At 36.3% G+C, this 21,125-nt stretch overlaps 1 protein-coding gene, 1 non-coding gene and 1 pseudogene across 3 annotated transcripts in view; all 3 read left to right on the top strand.

The window, feature by feature from the left end:
- The window catches only part of SNX6 (sorting nexin 6), a 71,209-nt gene that overhangs the window by 39,185 nt on the left and 10,899 nt on the right, over positions 1-21,125 (top strand). For both annotated transcript variants that reach the window (XM_054586287.1, XM_054586333.1), the window contains 5 exons: positions 3,010-3,105; positions 5,067-5,172; positions 10,540-10,615; positions 12,337-12,376; positions 16,260-16,346. In XM_054586287.1, coding sequence (XP_054442262.1) covers positions 3,010-3,105; positions 5,067-5,172; positions 10,540-10,615; positions 12,337-12,376; positions 16,260-16,346 — 405 coding nt within the window. The remainder of the gene's footprint in view (positions 1-3,009; positions 3,106-5,066; positions 5,173-10,539; positions 10,616-12,336; positions 12,377-16,259; positions 16,347-21,125) is intronic.
- On the top strand, positions 9,965-10,089 carry LOC129064300 (uncharacterized; annotated as a pseudogene).
- Positions 18,181-18,313, top strand: LOC129064389 (small nucleolar RNA SNORA42/SNORA80 family). Its single transcript, XR_008528450.1, has one exon. It is a non-coding gene; the product is annotated as a small nucleolar RNA SNORA42/SNORA80 family (small nucleolar RNA).

The raw sequence follows: 21,125 nt of genomic DNA, 5'->3' as shown, positions 1-21,125 counted from the left end.
TAGCTCTTTTTTTCCCCTAAACCCCTTGTAGTTTTTCTTTGACCTCTCCTGCATTTTGATTTTGTTAACAACCCTTTTGTCTTTACTTCTTTCTAACCTACCCTAGAGTGCCTGCTCCATCATGTATAACAAGGTTATGACTTTAGACAGCTCTTTCCCATTTTCCATGAAAGCTTATTCCAACTCAAAACAGTTCTCCCTGATCAGATTCTCACCTTGTTCACTGGGAGTTGAAGCCAATAAGAAATCAAATCCCTGAACTTTCTGTATGCCCCACAACCCTCACCCACCTTGGCAGCCACACTCATTTATTCGCATTCTTTTTTTTTCTTTTCTTTACATCTTCTTCTTCAGTCTGGATTCCTTATGTAATATTTCTTTTGCTTGCCCAGCTACCCTGAATAGAACATACAGTGCAGTGTTAAATAGAAGTGGCAAGAGTAGACATCCTTGTTTTCTCACATCTTAGGAGGAAAGCACTCACTATCTCATTGTTAAGTATGACGTTAGCTGTGGGTTTTTCACAAATGTCCTTTACCAGGTTGAAGAAGCTCCCTTCTTTTCCTAGTCCGTGAGATATTTTTACCATGAAAAAAAAAAAAACAACACAGCTATTGAGATGATTGTGCGTGGTTTTTGTCCTTTATTCTATTAATATTATGTTTGATATTGTGCCTTTCTGTTTTGACTAAAATATTTTTCTAGCTATGCTGGGTCCCAGGTACTTCTCAATCTTTGGGATCTCTTCTGAGTTTTCTCTTAGCTCTACGGCTACTTCCCAGATATTCATTCACTTAAATCTCATGCTTCCAAGGTTCCTCACTGAGTTCTCAAGAAGTAGAAGTTCCCCTAGACTTCTGATTCCATGAATTATCCCTAAGTATCTGTTCCTATGGTTTCAGATACTCTACTATGCTGTTAACATACAAATTTATATCACTCCTGAGTCCCAGTGATTTTATTTATTAGACAGCCTCCGGAAAAGTTCCATTTAGATGTCTGTCCCCTTTGTATTTTACCCTTAGTTGAACTCTTCTGTAAACCCCTGCCTCCTTTTATATTCTTTATCTCAAGGAAGGTACCGTCACCTCCTAATTCCTTAAAATCTGAAAATTACCCATGACTCCTACTCTGTCTTCCTATTAGGAATCACCAAATCCTGTCTGTTTTACTCCTTTACTGTATTAGGAATGTGTCTACTTCCTTCTTCCGCCAGACCTGAAGATTAGTTCTGCCTTTCATAGTCCTTATCTGGGTTATTGAAGCTGCCCCTGACTGGTCATTCAGTCTTTAGTTGGTCTTTTCTTTCTCATGCCCTGAGCCTGTGTTAAGTTCCTTGGGTGCTCCCCGCCCCTAGTGCACTCTGGATACCTCTAACATATGCCTCATGGTATATGCTTAATCATAGGCTTCTTTGTATCCTCCTCTACACCATAAGTTACTTCAAGAGCAGGGACCACCTCTTAGATATCTTTATATTCTTAGCACTTGGCATAAATGTGTGACTGTAATATACATTTGTTATTGGTTTCTTAAATGAGCGAATGATTTAATCAGCATCCCCAAAATATTCAGTCACAAAAATCAGTGTGTGTTGAGAGGCCTGAAGATAGAGCAGTGAATTCTAACATGCAGAGATGCCTTTTAATTTGGATGCTTAAGTCTGAACAGCAGTTTTGGTAGGAGGGGCGGTACAATTTCAGGTAGAGAGGAACCTAAAAGTTCAGAGTTTCTTATGAGAACTATTTGGAACGTAAGGTTTTGTGGTGGTAGGGGCAGTAGGTGGAAAGCTAAGTTGAATCAGATTGTTGAAAATCTTGAATATTATACTAAGGAGGTTGGCCTTTATTCTCTGAACATTGTGAAACTGTAAAGTTATTGAGTAAGGAAGAGATGCTCAGAATCTGATTTTGGAAAGTTATTCTGAAGCAGCAGAATGGATAGGATTGAGATGAACGTGTTAACTGCTCGTTCCATGTAGTAGTCTAGGCAAGAGGTAATGAGGACATTTACTAGGACAGTGGTAATATAAAAAGACAGATTTCAGACATTTGCTGGTAGAATTTGAACTGTGAGAGAAAGAAAGAAGTTGTAGATTATTTTAAGATTTTTAATGAGAGATGTGGGGTTTTAGGGAGTCTGTAGGAGTATGAGAGACTGGCTGGGTAGAAGGTCCATGAATAGGGAACCAGGAAGAGGAAAACTTTGGAGTTTAGATTATAATGAGTACTGTTTTAGACTCATTTAAAATGAGGTTAGCAGAATCTCCATGTAAGGATATGATATAGGCAGTTGGATCTAAAGATCAGGAAAGAGCTTAGGAGTAATGATAGAGATTTGTGAGTTATTTACATAAAGGTGAGCATTAAAGCCATGCTAGTAGATAAGGAGATTAGATAGGATGGTTCTTTTTGGGACACCCCAATGCAGCAAGAGGTAAAGTCAGAGTTAGCTGCCTCTCAGTTTTGCCTTTGGATAATCATTCATGCCACTCGGTCATCTTTTGTGTCCCTTGCACTAGAAGTTACTGACACCAGAAACAGGACAGGAAATGATGTTTGGATAAATTTAGAGTCAAGAATTTGCAGAATATATTTTCAGAACTTTTACAGAATCACAGGATAATATATTGTACAGCAATAAATTTTACATTTAAAGGAATTCCTGAATTAAAGTCTGAGTTGTCTTTACATTAATATAGTAGTGCTTGACAGAGTATGATGAGAGGGCTACTTGCAACAAAATTATTATTAAGTATACTTACAACATTTGAGATACCTAGGCCTTAAAATAGATCAGCTAAATCTGAATTTTGGGGTGAGGCCAAACTTCTCTTGAATTCCCTAAAGGTTGAAAATCACTCATCTACATGATAAAATTTCTGCTCTATTAAGTTTTAAAAAACTGGGATCCTTTTGGGATTGCCATTTTGACATCAGAGAATAAAGGAGACATTACTTTCCATTTGTAATTTTTAAAAATGCTAACTTCTATTTACCCTTCTTTTAGTTGAGTGTGCGAGGAAAAAATAAAAAAGAGAAACTTGAAGATTTCTTTAAAAACATGGTTAAATCAGCAGATGGAGTAATTGTTTCAGGAGTAAAGGTAAGATTTTATTTGATTAACAGGAGTACTGGTTTGAGAACTTACTCCTTTTAAGAGGAAGCTAGATTGAGATTTTAGATGTGCAGAAGATTATATTGGAGTAAAAGAGAAGGTGGGACATTAGCATCCTTAGGCCTGGGAAACTGGGGCCCCTGACCCAGGCCCACTCTTTAGAGAGCTCCCTTCTCCAAGGGTGAGAGATCTGCAGGTCCACTGGGATTTGCCCACCCAGAGCCCCTTCTCTTCAAATCGGACTGTGCTCCAGTTATCTAGAACACTGTATTTCCTTGGCCAAACCCCAAGCCTTCCTCCAGGTCTTGGATGGTCTTTTTCCTTGAGTCCATCCTCTGGTAGGTGGACTGTGCCACTGATGTGTGCGCTCCATGGGTGGTCAAGGGAAGACCATGGGACAGCTGGCAGAGGAAGGGCACAGGGAGATCAGTGTACAGGACGGGCTGTCCCGCTACATGCACATGAGATCTCTCTGGGTTCCCTACAGAGCTGCAGGGTGGGACATAAAGAGGGACTACCTTCATATGTACACTTGCCCTTGGCCTTACAAGTGTTAAGTGCAGACCTGGATTCAGATTGGGAATTAGAAGAGCTAAGTTGAGGTTTTGGTCTTGTCTCGTAGTAGCTGTATGACTGAGAAAAGCCTCTTTCTCTGAATCTCAGTTGTCCCATTTTCAAAATGCAGTTAATAATACCACTCGGTTCACAGGACTGTTGGAAAGACTGAATGAAATAATACGTGCGAAAACACTTACAAAGTTATTTACCAAAATGATGCCTACATTTTTCTTAATCATGTTCTAATAATGGTACAAGACTTGATTTATCTGAAGACTCTTATCATTAAAATATAAGAGGAAAATGCTTATATTATGTTTTCAAGCAATTACTTAGTGATAATGCTGCTTTGACATCATTACCTGTTTTATAGATACATCGGCAGTGAATTTTAGGTGTGAAGTACTATTTATTTGATCTATACTTTGATTTTTCAGAGAAAGGTCAGTTGATATGTTGACGATGCATTTGCTATGGCTACTTTCTAATAACTCAGCCTCCATTTTGATGCTGTTTATGCATTAATATTGAACATTTTTCTTAGCATTTAGTGTACACCCCTGTATTGATTAGGATTTCAATAAAGTAATGACTAGCTTTTTTTAAACATTTACAGTGTGATATTTGGTAACCCAGTTTTTTTATTCACTACAATCCTGCAAGTTAGATAGTATTATCCCCCTTTTTACAGTTAGGAAGACTGGTACGCATGATTTAAATTTAAATTAACTTTGCTTCTAGTGTTCTGTTGATTTGGGTTTTAATTACATCATTTCAGCTGGTGCTTTTTCAGTAAACAATGGGCATTTTAGAAGGGAGGAAAGTACTGTTAATAATTTTTATTTTTAATGTTTATCTTGTTTTGTTTCCCAAAAAATGTAAGGTTGAAGGCGGTGGTTGATAGAATAATTGCTCTCAGAGAGTTGGTTTGGCCACGTTCCCCAAAGCAGCCAAGGTCCTAATAACTAAAGGCCTAGCAGCTTTCTGAAATGACCCACAGTATACATAATAGAACGAGAGAAATAGACTTACTTATTTATCAGAATTTTTTCCTCAAAAACAATTAGTCACTCTCACTGGCAATAATGTGTCTGTTGGAGTATAGAGGCAGAGCACAGGTGGAGCGTTTCAGAGTACTGCTTGTAAGCATGACCCTTATGGGGAGCGCCAAGCCTTCAGCTGCAAAACCATAAAAGATTTATTACTTGATAGACAGAAATTCATATCTATTAAAGTCTGAACTTGGTGAAATCAGTGTAATATCTGATTATTAGAGAATAGCATGGCTGTTTTACTGATGATCTTTTATGATTATAATGATAACAAAATGTTTACATATTACACTAAAGCAAATAAGTGAAAAACATTCATATTTTCTTTTGATCCCATAGGATGTAGATGATTTCTTTGAGCATGAACGAACATTCCTTTTAGAATATCATAACCGAGTTAAGGATGCCTCTGCTAAATCTGATAGGATGACGAGATCCCACAAAAGTAAGGTTTTTTCTCTGTGGCTAAAGCTTATATTTTTAATGGAATAATTACATATAAAGTTATTATGTTATTTACAGTTTGTAAAAAGTCTTGATAAAGAGCAGCATTTCTTAAACTGTGGTCTATGAAGCCTTGACCTGAAGACCCTTGCCGGCAAGTCTGCGAGGTCAAAACTATTTTCATCATAATATTATGTTTGATGCCTTTTGCCTTTTTTCACCATGTTAACGTTTATACTCATGGTGCAAAAGCCATGATGAATAAAATTGCTGGTGCCTTAGCACAAATCAAGGCAGTGGCATCAAACTGTATTAATAGTCATTGTATTCTTTCCTGCGGTGCATTTGCAGGTTTTTTTTTTTAATGTTAAATTAAGAATGTCCTTGATGAAGCAGTAAATATTAATAATTATAAAATATATTCCTTGAGTACACTTTTTTTACAGAACACCACTTTTACTTAAAAGAATGGCTGGCAGACTATGATAGTTCAGACTTCCATATTGGGTAGACATTTTCTTAAAAATTCACTAAGTGAGCCTGTTACTTTTAAGAAAAACAGCTGACAGTATTTGTTGCCAATGTAAAAGTCAGGCTCTTCAGCAATTACTGTGAGCTTTTTTCCAATACCATAAGCTTGCTTCCTAATAATTAAAGACTTGTCTGAGATTAATAATAATATTCGTGAATGTGATATTTTTATATTGTATATTGAAATGTGTCAACATTTCAAGTGTGTCAAGATTTACATCATTCCTTGAACCAATATTTTCTAAATGATTCAGTGCATGATGTTAAAAAATGTGTATATAAATGATGCATTCAAAATGTAAAATAGGCTAATTTTTTTAAGCAGCTTTTTTGCTATATAATTGGTATAAATAAGACACAATGTTCAAAGTGTACATTTTGGTAAATTTTGACTTGACATATGTATAAAATCACTGCAATCAAATCAAATGAATATACCCATCACCACCAAAAGTTGCCTTGGGGCCCTTTGTAATCCCTCTCTTCCCACCCATGTCTCCAGGTGACCACTGATCTACTTTCTGTCTCTATAGATTAGTTTGCATTTCAAGTGGAATAATACAATCTGTACACTTTATTATCTGGCTTTGAAATTCAGTACAATTATTTTGAAATTCACTCATGTTGTGTGTATCAATAATTCACTGCTTTGTATTGCTGAATGGTATTCTGTTTTATGGATATACCATGAGTGTTTATCCTGACTCAGCTGTTGATGGGCATTTGAGTTGTTGCTAGCTTTTGGCTATCACGAATAAAGCTGACATGAGCCATTTTATGTAAGTCTTTGTATAGACATATGTGTTCATTTCTCTTGGATAATATTGATACCTAGAAGTAGAATGGCTGGGTCATGTGGTGAGTGTATAATGTTTTAAAAAAATTGCCAAACTTTTTTCCAAAGTGATTGTACCATTTTACATTCCTACCAGCTGTTAGAGTTGTTCTTCATCCTTGTTAATGAGGATAATCAGTCTTTTTTAATTTTAGCCATTCTAATAGGTCATAATGGTCTCTTTCTCTTTTTTCTTTTTAAAGATTTTATTTATTTATTTTTAGAGAGGGGAAGGGAGGGAGAGAGAGAATGAGAGAAACATGGATCGGCTGCCTCTCACATGTACCCAACCAGGGACCTGGCCTGCAACCCAGGCATGTGCCCTAACTGGGTATCAAACCAGCGACCTTTTTGGTTTGCAAGCAAGCGCCCAATCCACTGAGCCACACCAGCCAGTGCCATTTTCATACAGATTTTAGAATCAGCTTATCACTTTCTACAAAAATGCCTGCTGGGATTATGATTAGAATTGTGTAGAATCTGTAGATCATTTTGGGGAGGATTGATTTTTAAGTTGATCTTTTGTACATAATATGGCATATTCCCCATTAAGTCTTTACATTCTTCCAGCAGTGTTTTATATTTTTCACTGTACAGATTTTATACATCTTTAGTTAGATTGATTCCTAATTGTTTCTGATGCTTTGTAAATGATGTGTTTTTTTACCTTTCAGTTTTCGGTTGTTCTTTGCTAATATGTAGAAATAGAGTGTATTTTCAATATTGCTCTTATATCTTGCAGCCTTACTAAATACATTCACTGGTTCTGGTAACTGTTTTGGAGATTCCGTAGGATTTCCTACATAGATGATCATCTGCTAATAAAAACAGTTACACTCCTTCCTTTCCAGTTTAGATGCCATTTCTTTCTTTTCCTCGCCCCATTGTACTGTGTGTAGTCTATCCTCCATTACAGTGCTGATGGAAGTGGTGAGGGCATGATAAATTAGTTTACATTTGCCTTGTTCCTTATCTTCTGGGCAAAGCATTTGGTCTTAAACTATTAATTATGATGTTAGGTGAAGATTTTTCCTAGATGGTTTTATTAGGTTGAAAAAATTCTCTTGAATTCCTAGTTTTATGAGAGGGTTTTAAAAATCAGGAATACATATTAGATTTTGTCAAGTGCTCTTTTTGCAACTCTTGAGATAATCACATGGTTTTACTTTTTTAGTCATTTAATATGGTTAATTGCATTGATTTTCAAATGTTGGTTCAACCTTACATTTTGGGATAATTGTAACTTACACCAATGGAGTTTAATGTAATAAAGTACAAAAAGTCTATTAATAGGATTTTAGATTCCCTGTTAAAACTAACCCTTAAAGAAACAACAGCTTGTTGAGTTTCAGTGTGCTATCAAAGAATATCCACAATTATCTGAAAATGTTAGTAAAATACCTCTTTCCTTTCCAGTTACATATCTGTTTGAGGCTGGATTTTTCTCCACATACTTGAAGAGAAGCAATAGTAATGTCACAGTAGATGAAATGCAGACATACATAAGAGAATCTAGCTATCTTCTGTTAAGCCATGCAAAAGAGATTTGCAAAAATGTGACAATGTCACTCTCCTCACTAATTTTAAAATTATATATATAGAGTTATTTTTAATTTGGAATGTTACTTATGTTAACATATAACAGTTTAATAAAATGTTATTTTTAATTTAAATCAATTAGTAAATATTAAAAGTTTTTTAACCAAAAAAAAATGTAAGTGCACCATGGCTGGTATGGCTCAGTGGATTGAGCAGCAGCCTGTGAACCAAAGGGTCACCAGTTGGATTCTCAGGCAGGGTCGATGTTTCTCTCCCTCTCTTTCTCCCTCCCTTCCCTTCTCTCTAAAAATAAATAAAAGAATTATTTAGTTCATAAACATTGATATGCAATATTTGTTATGCACCAGACATTTTATTAGGCATTGGTGATTTCAAGATAAAGAAAATATGGTCTTTGCCCTTAAAGAGTTAATAATTTTGCAGGCAAGATACACATGAAAAAACTTTAAAAAATTTACAATATACTGTAATCAGTCTTACTATAGAGGTGTGTAGTAGTGCTATGGAAACATGAAGAACTACAAAAGTACAGAATCATCTGTTAATAAAACTAAAAAAAGTGATTTTTTTAAATATTAATTTCTCTTTTTTTTTAATCCTTACCTGAGGATATGGTTGTTTGTTGTTTTGTTTTGTTTTTTTTTTAATTGATTTTGGAGAGAAACATCAATGTGAGAGAGAAACAATGGTTTGTTGTCTCCCTTACACGCCCCAACTGGAGATCAAAACCACAGCCTAGACAATCTAACCTGCAACCTTTTGGTGTACAAGTGAACAGGGCCACAAAAAAAATTTTTTTTTAATTCTATTTATTTTTAGAGAGAGGGGAAGGGAGGGAGAAAGAGAAGGAGAGAAACATCAGTGTGTGGTTGCCTTGCACACCCCCTGCTGGGGACCTGGCCCTCAACCCAGGCATGTGCACTGACTGGGAATCAAACCAGTGACCCTTTGGTTCACTGGCTGACGCTCAGTCCACTGAGCCACACCAGCCAGGGCTTATCTTTTAGGTTAAGATAATAGTGGAGACTCACACATAGAAGTTACCATTCAGAGTCTGAAGTTTGTACTGAAAGTTTCTTTATAAAAGATCAATTTTACCCTTATCAGTTGAATATACTTTTGTACAATGTAAGAAAGTATAATGTAAGGATTATTGTTTTTTCGGGAATAAAGACATTAAAGCCTTGTAAAAATGCTGCTAATGTAGGTGGGAATTTCCATACTTTAGGCATGTCTTGGATTTCGTTAATTAGTACTGTACTTACTATGTGCCAGGTATATAGTGACATTTATTAACTTATTTAATTCTCTAAATAATAATATGAGGTGGGTATCATCATCATCCTGATTTCCAGGTGAGGAAACTGATGCACATACAGGTTAAATGATATATCATTCAAGTCATATAGCTGGTGAGTTGGGAAGCTGGGATTGGATTGTAGGTAATTTGGTTCCAGGTCCATGCTCTTAACCATTGCATTATTCTGTCCTTTCTCTGAACCAAATAAACGCATCTATTATAATCTTTTCTCAACAAGTTCATTGTTCTCTAGGACAAGCCCTAGAAAGAGTGATATGCAGAAGTTCAGTACTTTGCGTCTAGCACCCAAGGGTAATGGTGCCACCATTCATCTAGCTTCCCAAGCTCCATAATTTCCCCTCCTACATCAGGTCTACTGTTTATAGATCCTACCTATTACATTTCCTAAGTATCTTTCAGCTTTGTTAGTTCTTCTGTGTGCTCACTGTTCCCACTATCATGATCCTGGCCTTCAGTAAGACACAACAGTTTCCTAGTTAGTCTCTCCACTTCTAGTCTTTACTCCAGGAAGCAGTATTTTTTTTTTAATATAAAATCTTTATCAGGATTGCTTCTCAGCCTTTTGGCTAAGATCAAGTGTAGTGTCTGTTCTTATCATGTTGATTTTACCACTTCTATGATTGTAACATGTTTAATAACACTCATTTCTACAAGGTCAAATCCAAACTTTATCATGGCTTACAAAAACCTTTTTTTCCTCAAGATGCTTCCAATTTATTTTTTCATCTTCAACTCCATCTGCTCCCCATCTGTACTTTTCAGTGTCATAGTCCAGAACGCTGAGTATACTGTGCTCTTTTATACCTACCTTGCCTTGATCCATACTCTTCCCTTTATTCAAAATGCTCTCCCTTCCCTGTTACATGGTAAAAATTTGCTCATTCTACAAGCTCAAAATCATTCTGTAGTGTCTATAAATCCTTTCCTGGCTTAGGTGAAATCATGTTTCCCTTGTACCTAACGTAGTTTGTACCTACTTCAAATATAATATTCATCATATTATAGTTTTTCTCATTTCCTTCATTAGACTTAGGGTATCCTAAGTCTTGTTTGGCAGGTAGGTGCTCAGTATTCTTGAATCTATAAATAAATGTATTAAAGTCTTTAAACTTTTTCCATAGGTGCTGCAGACGATTACAATAGAATTGGTTCTTCATTATATGCTTTAGGAACTCAGGACTCTACAGATATATGCAAGTAAGGATTCTGATTTTTAAAAAGTAGTAAATATAAAATAAAACAATTTTTTTTGGCAGCCTGGGCACACACAATAAATACTCAAGAGCTAGTGGACATTTTGGAATATTTTCTGTCAAAACATATTGATAATAGGAGCTTCTTTATAAACCTAGGACCATGTCAATTTTTCCCTTCCCCTTCTTTCATAATAGACCTTAATATATATATTTTTTAATCTTTACAAAGTTTTACTTGATGAAAATGTGTTGGGGTGTATGTATGTTTAAGAGAGAGAGGGAGAGACATGATTTATGTCAGAGTTATCAGTTTGCATTTTTTAAAGAGGTTGGCTATTCTAGTTTTTATATTTTAGTGAATGTTAGAGCAGTTGGATGAGGAAGGTGTTTCTTCATGTTAGTGTAAAAACACTCTGGAGGTTTGCTTACACAGCTATCCTTTATTTACTTTATGCTAGTTTTTCACTTTAATAGTAGTTAATTTTAGTTGCTCCTATAGTATTGTTTAAACCCAACTCTTCAATGAAAAATAATTCACTTATTTTTTAAAGATTTGTTTTTATATTTTTTTTAGAGAAAGGAGAAGGGAGAGAGAAGGGGAGGGAGAGAAACATTGATGTGTGAGAGAAACATCGCTTGGTTGCCCCTCATGTGCGCCTCAACCAGGGACCTGGCCCGCAACCCAGGCGTGTGCCCTGATCAGGAATTGAACCCAGTGAGCTTTTATCTTTGCAGGATGACACTCAACCAAGTGAGCCACATGGGTCAGGGCTAATTCACTTTTTAAAAAATGTTAAGTGGAAAAACTGTTTTCGTAGTTCATGCCTTTCTCTAAACCACATCCTTGAACTTTTCTCTAGTATATCCTCTTCCTCTAGACGTGTAAATCCAAATTTTTCAGCAAAGCAGGGTACCATAGCTTACACTAATTAACATGCTACCTTCTCAAGAGTTAGTTCTTAATTCTTTAATACAAAGAAAAAAAGGTCAACCTTGCTCTGTGTTACCTGATATAACCCTGTCAAAATAAGTTCTTTTTAGTAAAGTTCATAAAATTGTGCTTTAGCTTTCAATAGTATTTGCCCTAATCCAATTATAGTGTCATCTATAATTAAGTATTTTACAGAATACTCTTTAGTAGTTTGGCTTTGGGATGTTTTTAGTTGGCTGTCAGCACTTGGGAGAAAGACTAATTAATTAAAAATAAAAGTGAATTCTGCAATAGAAATTGGTTAGTGATTTCTGTTGTTTACCAAAACAAGCCTATTTAAAAATGTTTAAAACGTAACTATCAGATATCTTCAAAAACTGCTCCAACTGTGTTTTCCTTATAAATCGGCCTTTTAAAATTATTTTTTAATTCCGAACTGAGGACACTATTTCATGCTATTGGGGAAGGGGATTGTTGAAGGTATAGGCTTTATTATTATGTAACATATTACTAAAGAATATCAAGACAAAATTTTTAGGTTTTAATGTATAACTTAGTTATCTTGAAATGGGTATTTTTTTCTATAACAACAGATTTCAAGTCATTTGTTATGCGTGGGAGTACAGAGATATTTTTGTTAAACGAAATGAAGTAAACATGACCATTAAATATTATAAAGAGATAAGAATGTTTACTATTTTGTCTATAAATTTGGGTCATTATGTATTCTCTGAATGTTTGAAATGGGAAATTATTTAAAGGTAGCTTCTGATGAAATATTTTTCTTTCAGGTTTTTTCTCAAAGTTTCAGAACTGTTTGATAAAACGAGAGTAAGTACTATGAATTAACCTTTGATTATCTAAATCTCTGCATACATTTGTGTTTAACCTGTTTAGCTTTATTGAGGAAGATGAATTATACTCCAAAAGGACAGAGAAAGATTTAAATTTAAAAATTGAGTTTTTTAGGAAATTCAGTTTTTGTTACAGCCTTTTGGTATTTATGTAGATGTTTATATTCTTGATCAGAAACCTGAACATGTCTCCATAATGAACAAATAATTTATTATGAACAAATAATAAAAATTATTATTTTTATGAAGAATGATGCTTTCCTGGGGCTTTGTAAGCTAGAAGAAAGTCTTAGATTTATCCTAACTTTACCAAGACTGTATTGCTTTTGATCTCCCTTGACACACTGGTTTAATAGTGAGTTATATCAAGTATATAACTGCAGGAGGTTTCATTTCATAGTTATAATAATTTAATAATAACATACTCTTGGTTTTCAGGGATCAGTCTTTTTTTAAAAAAAAATTATTTGTTTTTAGAGAGAGGGAACAAGAGGGAGAGAAACATCGATGTGAGAGAGAAACATCAATCAGTTGCTTTTCCTACGTACCCTGACCAGGGACCAAACCCGCAACCCAGACACGTGCCGTGACTGGTTCACATTGAACTGGTGAACTTTCACTTTGTGGGATGACGCCCAACCAACTGAGCCACACCAGTCAGGACTCAGGGATCAGTCTTAGATACAATAATAATTAACATTTTTATCACTTGATAGAATAATGAAAATGTTTCTAGATGTTTAATGGTATTTGGCTGAGAGTGCTAGTGTCTAGTCCATTGTAAAAATCTTATTTCAACATGACTTTTTCAATTAAGTGATAATGTGGTAGAGACACACAAAAGAAAAGAATATATTATCTCACAAAGGAAAAAGTCCTTAAGTATATAAATGTTGTTATACGGAGGTCCACAGAGCCCATTGAGCATTTTATCGGAAGATAGACGGTTTTTTATGTGTGCATTTACATCATAAGAATGTATCAAAATAGCCTTATATGTCAGTTCTTTTAGAAACAGATGTCAAGATGGGATTAGATGTGCAAGAGATTTATTGTGAGGAGCAAAGAGGAAAGAGCAGAAAAAGCCTTCAGACCACAATGCAGGTCTATACCTGTGAAATAAGAGGCAGAGAAAAGAGGACTACGTAGAAAGAGTTTCAGACTGTAGCAGAGTTCAAAGAAAGTTTTGTCCAGGCCAAGGGGAGTCTTTGAGCCAGAGTTGCCCATTAGAGGAAACCTGCCTCAGGCAGGAATGGGCTGGCACTCCTCCTTTGTCATTGACTGGGTACAGGCAAGACAAGAAGGGGAGGATGGAACATAGCCTTGGTATGAATATGGTTTCTGGATCCAGGGGGGTTGCAGTTGGGACTGTCAACAGCTGTGCTTCTTGCAGCAAGCATTTTGTCTTGAAGGAGATCTGAGTGGCACATTTCCATGGCCGCCACAGTCCTTATTTCCTTTAGTGTCTGCTTTTTGTTCTGGTTATTCTTGCTGTGTAACAAAGCAGCCTAAAAGTCAGTAGCTTAAAACAACAGCCATTTTATTATGATAATGAATTCTTTGGGTCAGAAATTCAGAAGGCGCATATCAGTGATGGCTAGCCTCTGCTCCATGATGACCTCAGCAGGGAAGATGTGAAGGCTGGGTGCTGGGATCATTTGAAAAAGCTCTTTCACTCCTGTCTAGGGTTGATAACTGGCTGTCAGTTAGGACTTCTGCTAGGGCTTGTGATTGTAACACCTACGCATGGCTTCTCCTGAGTTGTTTGGGCTTCTTCACAACATGGTGGCTAGGTTCCAAAAGTGAGCATCCCAGAAGATGGGAAGTGGAGGCTGCTAGTTTTGGAAGGCCTTTTCACTTTTGTATTGGTCAAGCAGCCTCAGAGCCCAGATTCATAGGGAGGGGCACATACCCTACTTCTTAATATAAGGAGAGGGGTTATATTAAAAGCATGCAATCTACATTTATCTAAATTGACTTAGCTACATCACTTTTGAATATATGAGGGCCCCCCCCCCCGACATAAAACGGAATTATCCTCTTGGGAGCAGACCCCATGTAGTACCTACCGGCTTCCCCTGCTAGGTGAGTGAGTGCTCTAGGAACCCATCTGTGTCCGTGTACCAGCTGGAGTTGTTGAGAGAGGCTGCATTCGGCTTCAGTGAATTTTTTAAGATTGTTTCACGTTTGCTCCCTTCATGATTAGTGATTTATGAGCATAACTGCTCACATCACACTGAATGTCCAGCAGTTTGTGACCAAAAATGGCATGACCCCTGTGCCCCACCCTATTTACCCAGCCTTGCCCCAAGCAACTTTTTGTTGTTGTTGTTTCCTGGTTGTTTCCCGGGATGAAAAGAGTCCCCAAAGGGAAATATTTTGCTAATGCGGAAGAGATAAAACAAAATACAGCAGAACCACTACAAAGCAACAAAATCAATGAGTTCAAACACTGTTTTGAGCAGTGGAGGAAAACAGCTCGATAGGTGTATTGCATCAAATGGACAATACTTTGAAGGTGACTGAAGTTCAAACATGTAAGAATAAATATACAATATTTTATAAATAAATTCTGGGGTTTTGGGGGTCTGCCGTCGTACTTTGTATTTATGCTCTTATCTTTTAGGTTAAAAAGTTCCCTAAGTTTAGTTCTCCATAAAGTAATATTCTTTTTAGAAGCTTCAGATATCTGTATTGAAGTATATTATACATATAGGAAAGAACGCCTATCAGAAGTATAATTCTCAGTGAAATTTTACAAATTTTACACCGCTGTGTAATGAACAACCAAACCAAGAAAGAGAACATTGCCCTGGCGAGTGTGTCTCGGTTGGAGTGTCATCCCGTACACCAAAAGGTCACCAGTCCGATTCTTGGTCAGAGCGCATAACTAGGTTGCGAGTTCCATCCCTGATCTGGACACATACAAAAGGTAGCTGACCGATGTTTCCCTCTTTTTCTCCCGTTCTCCCTTCCTCATGTCCTCTGCCTGAAAACCTGTGAACATGTCCTTGAATGAGAAAAAGTAAAATATACGTCTCCTCAATGACTTTATTTCTGCAGCTGAATATACCAAATTAGATCACACAAAGTTTTTAAAAAAGAGAAAAAGAGGCCTTGGCTGGTGTGGCTCACTGGATTGAGTGCCGGCCTGAAAACCAAAGGGTCACATGTTCAATTCCCAGTCAGGGCACAAGCCTGGGTTGCGAGCCAGGTACCCAGTTGGGGACGCACAAGGCAACCACACATTGATGTTTCTCTCCCTCTTCCTCTCTCCCTTCCCCTCTGTCTAAAAATAAATGTTTTAAATCTTTAAAAAAAAGAAAAAAGAAAGAAAAAAAGAGAACATTACCAGCAACTCAGATGCCCTGCCCACTGCTTCAGCTGCCTTCTGAGTTACCTTCTTAAGGCTAACCATTATCCTAGCTTCTAACAGCATAGATTAGTTTTATTTTCATATTTTGTATAAATGTATTATGTAGTATACATTCATTTATGTCTGGTTTCATTTACTCAACATTATGTATGTCAGATGTATCCATGTTGTTACATATAGGTATATTTCCTTCATTCTTATTGTATATTATCTCATTGCAAGAATATATCTAAATTTATCTGTTCTGTTGGTAGACATTTGGAAGTTTCTAGTTTGGAGCTCTTTACAAATGGCACTGCTAAGACCCTTCTTGTATATCTTCAGTTGAACATAAATGTACATTTCTATTGGGTATATATAACTAGAAGGGGAATTGGTGGGTCATAGTTATTATTTATTAGCTTTAACTTTTTTACTGTAATTAAGAAAACACTGAGTGTGGAATGTAAGTGATGATTAAATGCCCAGTTTTTCCCTTTTTCAGAAAATAGAAGCAAGAGTGTCTGCTGATGAGGACCTCAAACTTTCTGACCTTTTGAAATATTACTTAAGAGAATCTCAAGCTGCTAAGGTAACTGTTGTTTGTTGGGTTTTTATTCTTTTTTATTGAATTTATTGGGGTGACATTGGTTAATAAAATATATATAGGTTTCATATATACAGTCTATAATATATCATCTGTATATTGCATTGTGTGTTCACCACCCCAAGTCAAATCTTCTTCCATCACCATTTAACCCTCCTGTACCCTCTTTTATCTCCTGTTAATTCCCACCCTCCCCCCTCCATTTCCCTCTAGTAATAACTTTACTGTTGTCTGTGTCTATGATGGATGTTTGTTTTGCTTAGTCCCTTCGCCTTTTTACCCAGCACTGCAGCCCCCCTCCCCTCTGACACCTGTCAGTCCGTTCTCTATGAGTCTGTTTCTGTTTTGTTTGTTAGCTTGCTTTGTTAACTATATTCTACATATGAGTGAAATCATACAGTACTTGTCTTTCTTCAACTGGCTTGTTTCACTTAGTATAATATTCTCCAGGTCCATCCATGCTGTGGCAAAAGGAAACATTTCTTTCTTTTTTTTCAGCCAAGTAGTATTTCATTGTGTAAGTGTACAACAGCTTTTTTATCCACTCATCCAACACCATTTTTTAATAGACTATCTACTCCATTGTACATTTTTGCCTCCTTTTGTCATATATTAATTGACTATAAAGGCATGCATTTATTTTTAGACTCTACTTTTTTAAAGATTTTATTTATTTTTAGAGAGAGGGGAAGGGAGGGAGAAAGGGAGAGAAAAAAAATCAGTCTTGAACCCCTTCCACCAGGAACCAGGCTCGTAACCCAGGCATCTACCCTGACCAGGAATCAAACTGCCAACCTTTCCATTTGCATGAGGACACCCAGCTCACTGAGCCACACCAGTCAGGGCTGGACTCTCCATTCTGTTCCACTGATCTATGTGTCTGTTTTTATGCCAGTACCATGCTGTTTTGATTACTGTGGCCTTATAATATAGATTGATATCAGGTAGCATGATTCTTCCAACTCTGTTCTTTCTCAAGATTGCTGTAGTTATTTGGGGTCTTTGTGGTTCCATATAAATTTTTGGAATATGTGTTTTAGTTCTGTGAAATTTTATCTTGGTAGGAATTGCATTGAACCTACAGATTGTTTTGACTAATATGGACATCTTAATTTTTTTAATTTTATTGATTGATTTTAGAGAGAGAGAGGAAGGAGGGAGCGAAGCGGGGGGAGAGAAAGAGGAGGGGACAGAGGAAGGGGGACAGAGGGAGGGAGGAAAAGAAAGAAACATCAGTTTGCTGTTCTGCTTATTTATGCATTCATTGGTTGATACTTGTATGTGCCCTGACCAGGAATCAAACCTGCACCCTTGGCATATCTGGATAATGTTTGAACCAACTGAACTACTGGCCAGGGTTGGACACTTTAATGATGTTGATTTTTTCCTATCCATGAACACGTTATATGCTTATTTGTATTTTCTTCAATTTCTTTCTTCAGTGTCTTATAATTTTCCAAGTACAGATCTTTTACATTCTTGGTTAAATTTATTCTTAGGTATTTTATTTTATATTTTTTGAAGTAATTGTGAATGAGATTTTTTTCTTAGTTTCCCTTTCTGATAGTTCATTATTGATGTAAAAATGCAGCTGAGCCCTGGCTGGTGTGTCTCAGTGGATAGAGCACCGGCCGGCGAACCGAAAGTTTGCTGTTTTGATTCCTGATCAGGGCACATGCCTGCATTGCAGGCCAGGTCCCCGGTTGGGGGCATGTAAGAGACAACTGATTAATGTTTCTCTTCCTTTCTTTCTCCCCACCTTCCCCTGTCTCTAAAACTATAAATAAATCAAATATTTAAAAATATAAAAATGCAGTATGCATGAGTTTGGGTATATGGCAGACGCATCCCCATGGGTCTGTCACAGTGCCCCATGCCAGAGCAAACTGTGGCCTGGAACCATTACTGGCCTCTGCCAGTAGGCTGCAGGCGCTGAAGCAGTTTACATGGTAGGGAAAAAAATGCAGCTGACTTGTGGACATTTATTTTGTATCCTGCCACTTTACTGAATTTATCAGTTCTAATAGTTTTTTGGTGGAATCTTTAGTGTTCTCTATATACAGTATCATGTCATCTGTAAATAATGACAGTTTTTACTTCTTCCTTTCCAATTTGGATGCCTTTTATTTCTTCTTGTCTGATTGTTGTGGCTAGAACTTCCAGTACTATGTTGAATAAGAGAGGTGAAAGCAGACATTCCTGTCTTGTTCCCGATCTTAAGGGGAATGCTTGTACTTTTTGTCCATTGAGTATGATGTTAGCTGTGGGTTTGTCATATATGGTCTTTATTACCTTGAGGTATGTTCCCTGTTTTGCACTTTGCTGAGAGTATTTATCATAAATGGGTGCTGGATTTTATCAGATGCTTTTTTTTTGCATCTTATTGATATGATCATTTGGGTTTTATCCTTCATTTTGTTTACATGGTGTATCATGTTTCATTGTTTTGTTTCCAAATGGACTATTTAACAAAAAGCCTTCTCTTTAAAGGTTGCTAGACTTGCCCTGACTGGTGTGGCTCAGTGGGTAGGGCGTTGTCCTGCAAACTGAGAGGTCACTTGGTTCAATTCCTGGTCAGGGCACAGGCCAGGGTTGTGGGCCAGGCCCCCACTTAGGGATATGCAAGAGGCAACTGATTGATGTTTTTCTTGCATGTCAATGTTTCTCTCCCTCTCTTTCTCCCTCCTTTCCCCTCTCTGAAAATAAATAAAATATATATTTTTTTAAAACAGTTGTTAGACTTAAGCTTGTTAAAGATGATTTACCTCTTGATTTTATATTATATTTTTAAGTGGAAAATTTTTTTCTCCTTTTAGAAATTGTAGCTCAGGGAACCCTACATAAAAATTCCCTCTATAAACTTCTGATACAACATAGTCTAAAATTTTTTCTTATGGATTTGATATATTTATTTAGGTAAAATATCTGCAAAAACAAAAGTAACCCTCCCCCCAAATAACAGTTGTATAGCTAAGTGATTCCTAATTTGGCCTATATAGGTCCTCTCTTGAAGGTGAGCAATCCATAAAACAAGGATATGTTTTATTTAAAAGCAACTCAAATTTTCCTTTTGGAAATCTGTCTAGATGCAAGACTAAAACATACAAGTTTAACAAAAACATCTTAAAAGCACCGAAAGCTTAATGTGACTTGTGTACTCCAACATCAGTGTTAATTTATGAATTGAGATATTGCACATAAAATTCCTATTTGATCAGTGGTGCTTTGAACACCATTCTTTCATGCCTTATTACATTATAAATAGCCCTTTTAACTTTGAGGAATTAGGTACTTGCAAATATACCATCCATATCAAATTATTTCAAATCAGATTCTGTCTTATAAGCAGTTTACATTGGATGGGCCAGGATAAAATTGTTTACTTTTAAGACTTTAAATTTATTGTTTTATAATATATAGTTGTTAATAGATAACTTTTTAGAATGGAACATGGCTTTAAAAGTAAATTCATATTTTGCCCTACCTGATGTGGCTCAATGGATTGAGCACTGGCCTGTGGACTGAATGGTCGCTGGTTTGATTCCCGGTCAGGGCACATGCCTGGGTTGTGGGCCAGGTCCCCAGCTGGGGGCGTGAGAGAGGCAACTGATCTATGTTTCTTTCACACATTTCTCTCCCTCTCTTTCTCCTTCCTTTCCCCTCTCTCTAAAATGAATAAATAAAATCTTAAAAGTAAATTCATATTTTTAATAACCACAAGAGAAAGAATTGAAACTTAATTTTAAGAATTAAAACTACAATGAGGTATCACTATACACCTTAATTAGAATAGCTAAAATGAAAATATTTGTCAAAAATTATAGCAGCCGGAACTCTCTCACACTATTAGTGGAAATACGATACAATACTTTGGAAAAGTGTCACTGTTTCTTTAAAAATTAAGCATAGACTACTACCCTATGATCCAGTCATTCTAATTTAGGTGTTTGAAAGCATATGTCTTTAGAGATGTTAACATCAGCTTTATTTGTCATAGCTGAAATCTAGCAAAAACAACCCAAAAGTCCACCAGCAGGTGAGTGAATAAACAAATTGTTGTATCACATGTAATTGAATGTAACTCTGCAGTAAAAAGGAATGAATTGCTTACTCATACCAGCAACAACATGGACGAATCTGAAAATAAAAGATTGTGAAAGAAGCCAGATAACAAAGAACATAGTTTATACTAGAGTTCACTCTTAGTGTTGTACATTTTGTGTGTTTTAACAAATGTGTGACAACATGTATCCACCATTATAAGTATCATAAGAATAATTTCACGGCCCTAAAAATCCTCTGTGTTCCATTCTATTCATCCTCCTTCCCCTTAACTCTTGTTTTTTTTATTGTCTTCATAGTTTTGCCTTTTTCAGACTGTCACATAGTTTGGCCTTTTTTTAAATACATATTTTATTGATTATGCTATTACAGTTGTCCCAGTTTTTTTTCTCCACCGCCCTTCCCCCTAGCATTCCCTCCACCTTAGTTTATACTAAGTTCTTAACGGGTTATATACATAAGTTCTTTGGCTTCTCCATTTTCTACACTATTCTTAACTTCCCCCTGTCTGTTTTGTACCTACTGTTTATGCTGCTTATTCACTGTACCTTTTCTGCCATTCTTCCTCCTCAACCTCCCCTCTGATCTCCACTTCTGTGATTCATTTCCTGTTCTAGTTGTTTGCTTAGTTTGTTTTTGTTTCTTAGGTTCAGTTGTTGATGTTAGTTTTTTGTCATTTTACTATTCATAGTTTTTTATCTC

The sequence above is a fragment of the Pteronotus mesoamericanus genome, unplaced genomic scaffold, assembly GCF_021234165.1.
Source record: "Pteronotus mesoamericanus isolate MK-2021 breed Mesoamerican mustached bat unplaced genomic scaffold, CSHL_Meso_final contig_100, whole genome shotgun sequence".
Classification (NCBI taxonomy): Eukaryota; Metazoa; Chordata; class Mammalia; order Chiroptera; family Mormoopidae; genus Pteronotus; species Pteronotus mesoamericanus.
Note: the sequence above shows the minus strand (reverse complement) of the source record. Positions and strands in the feature narration are given on the sequence as shown.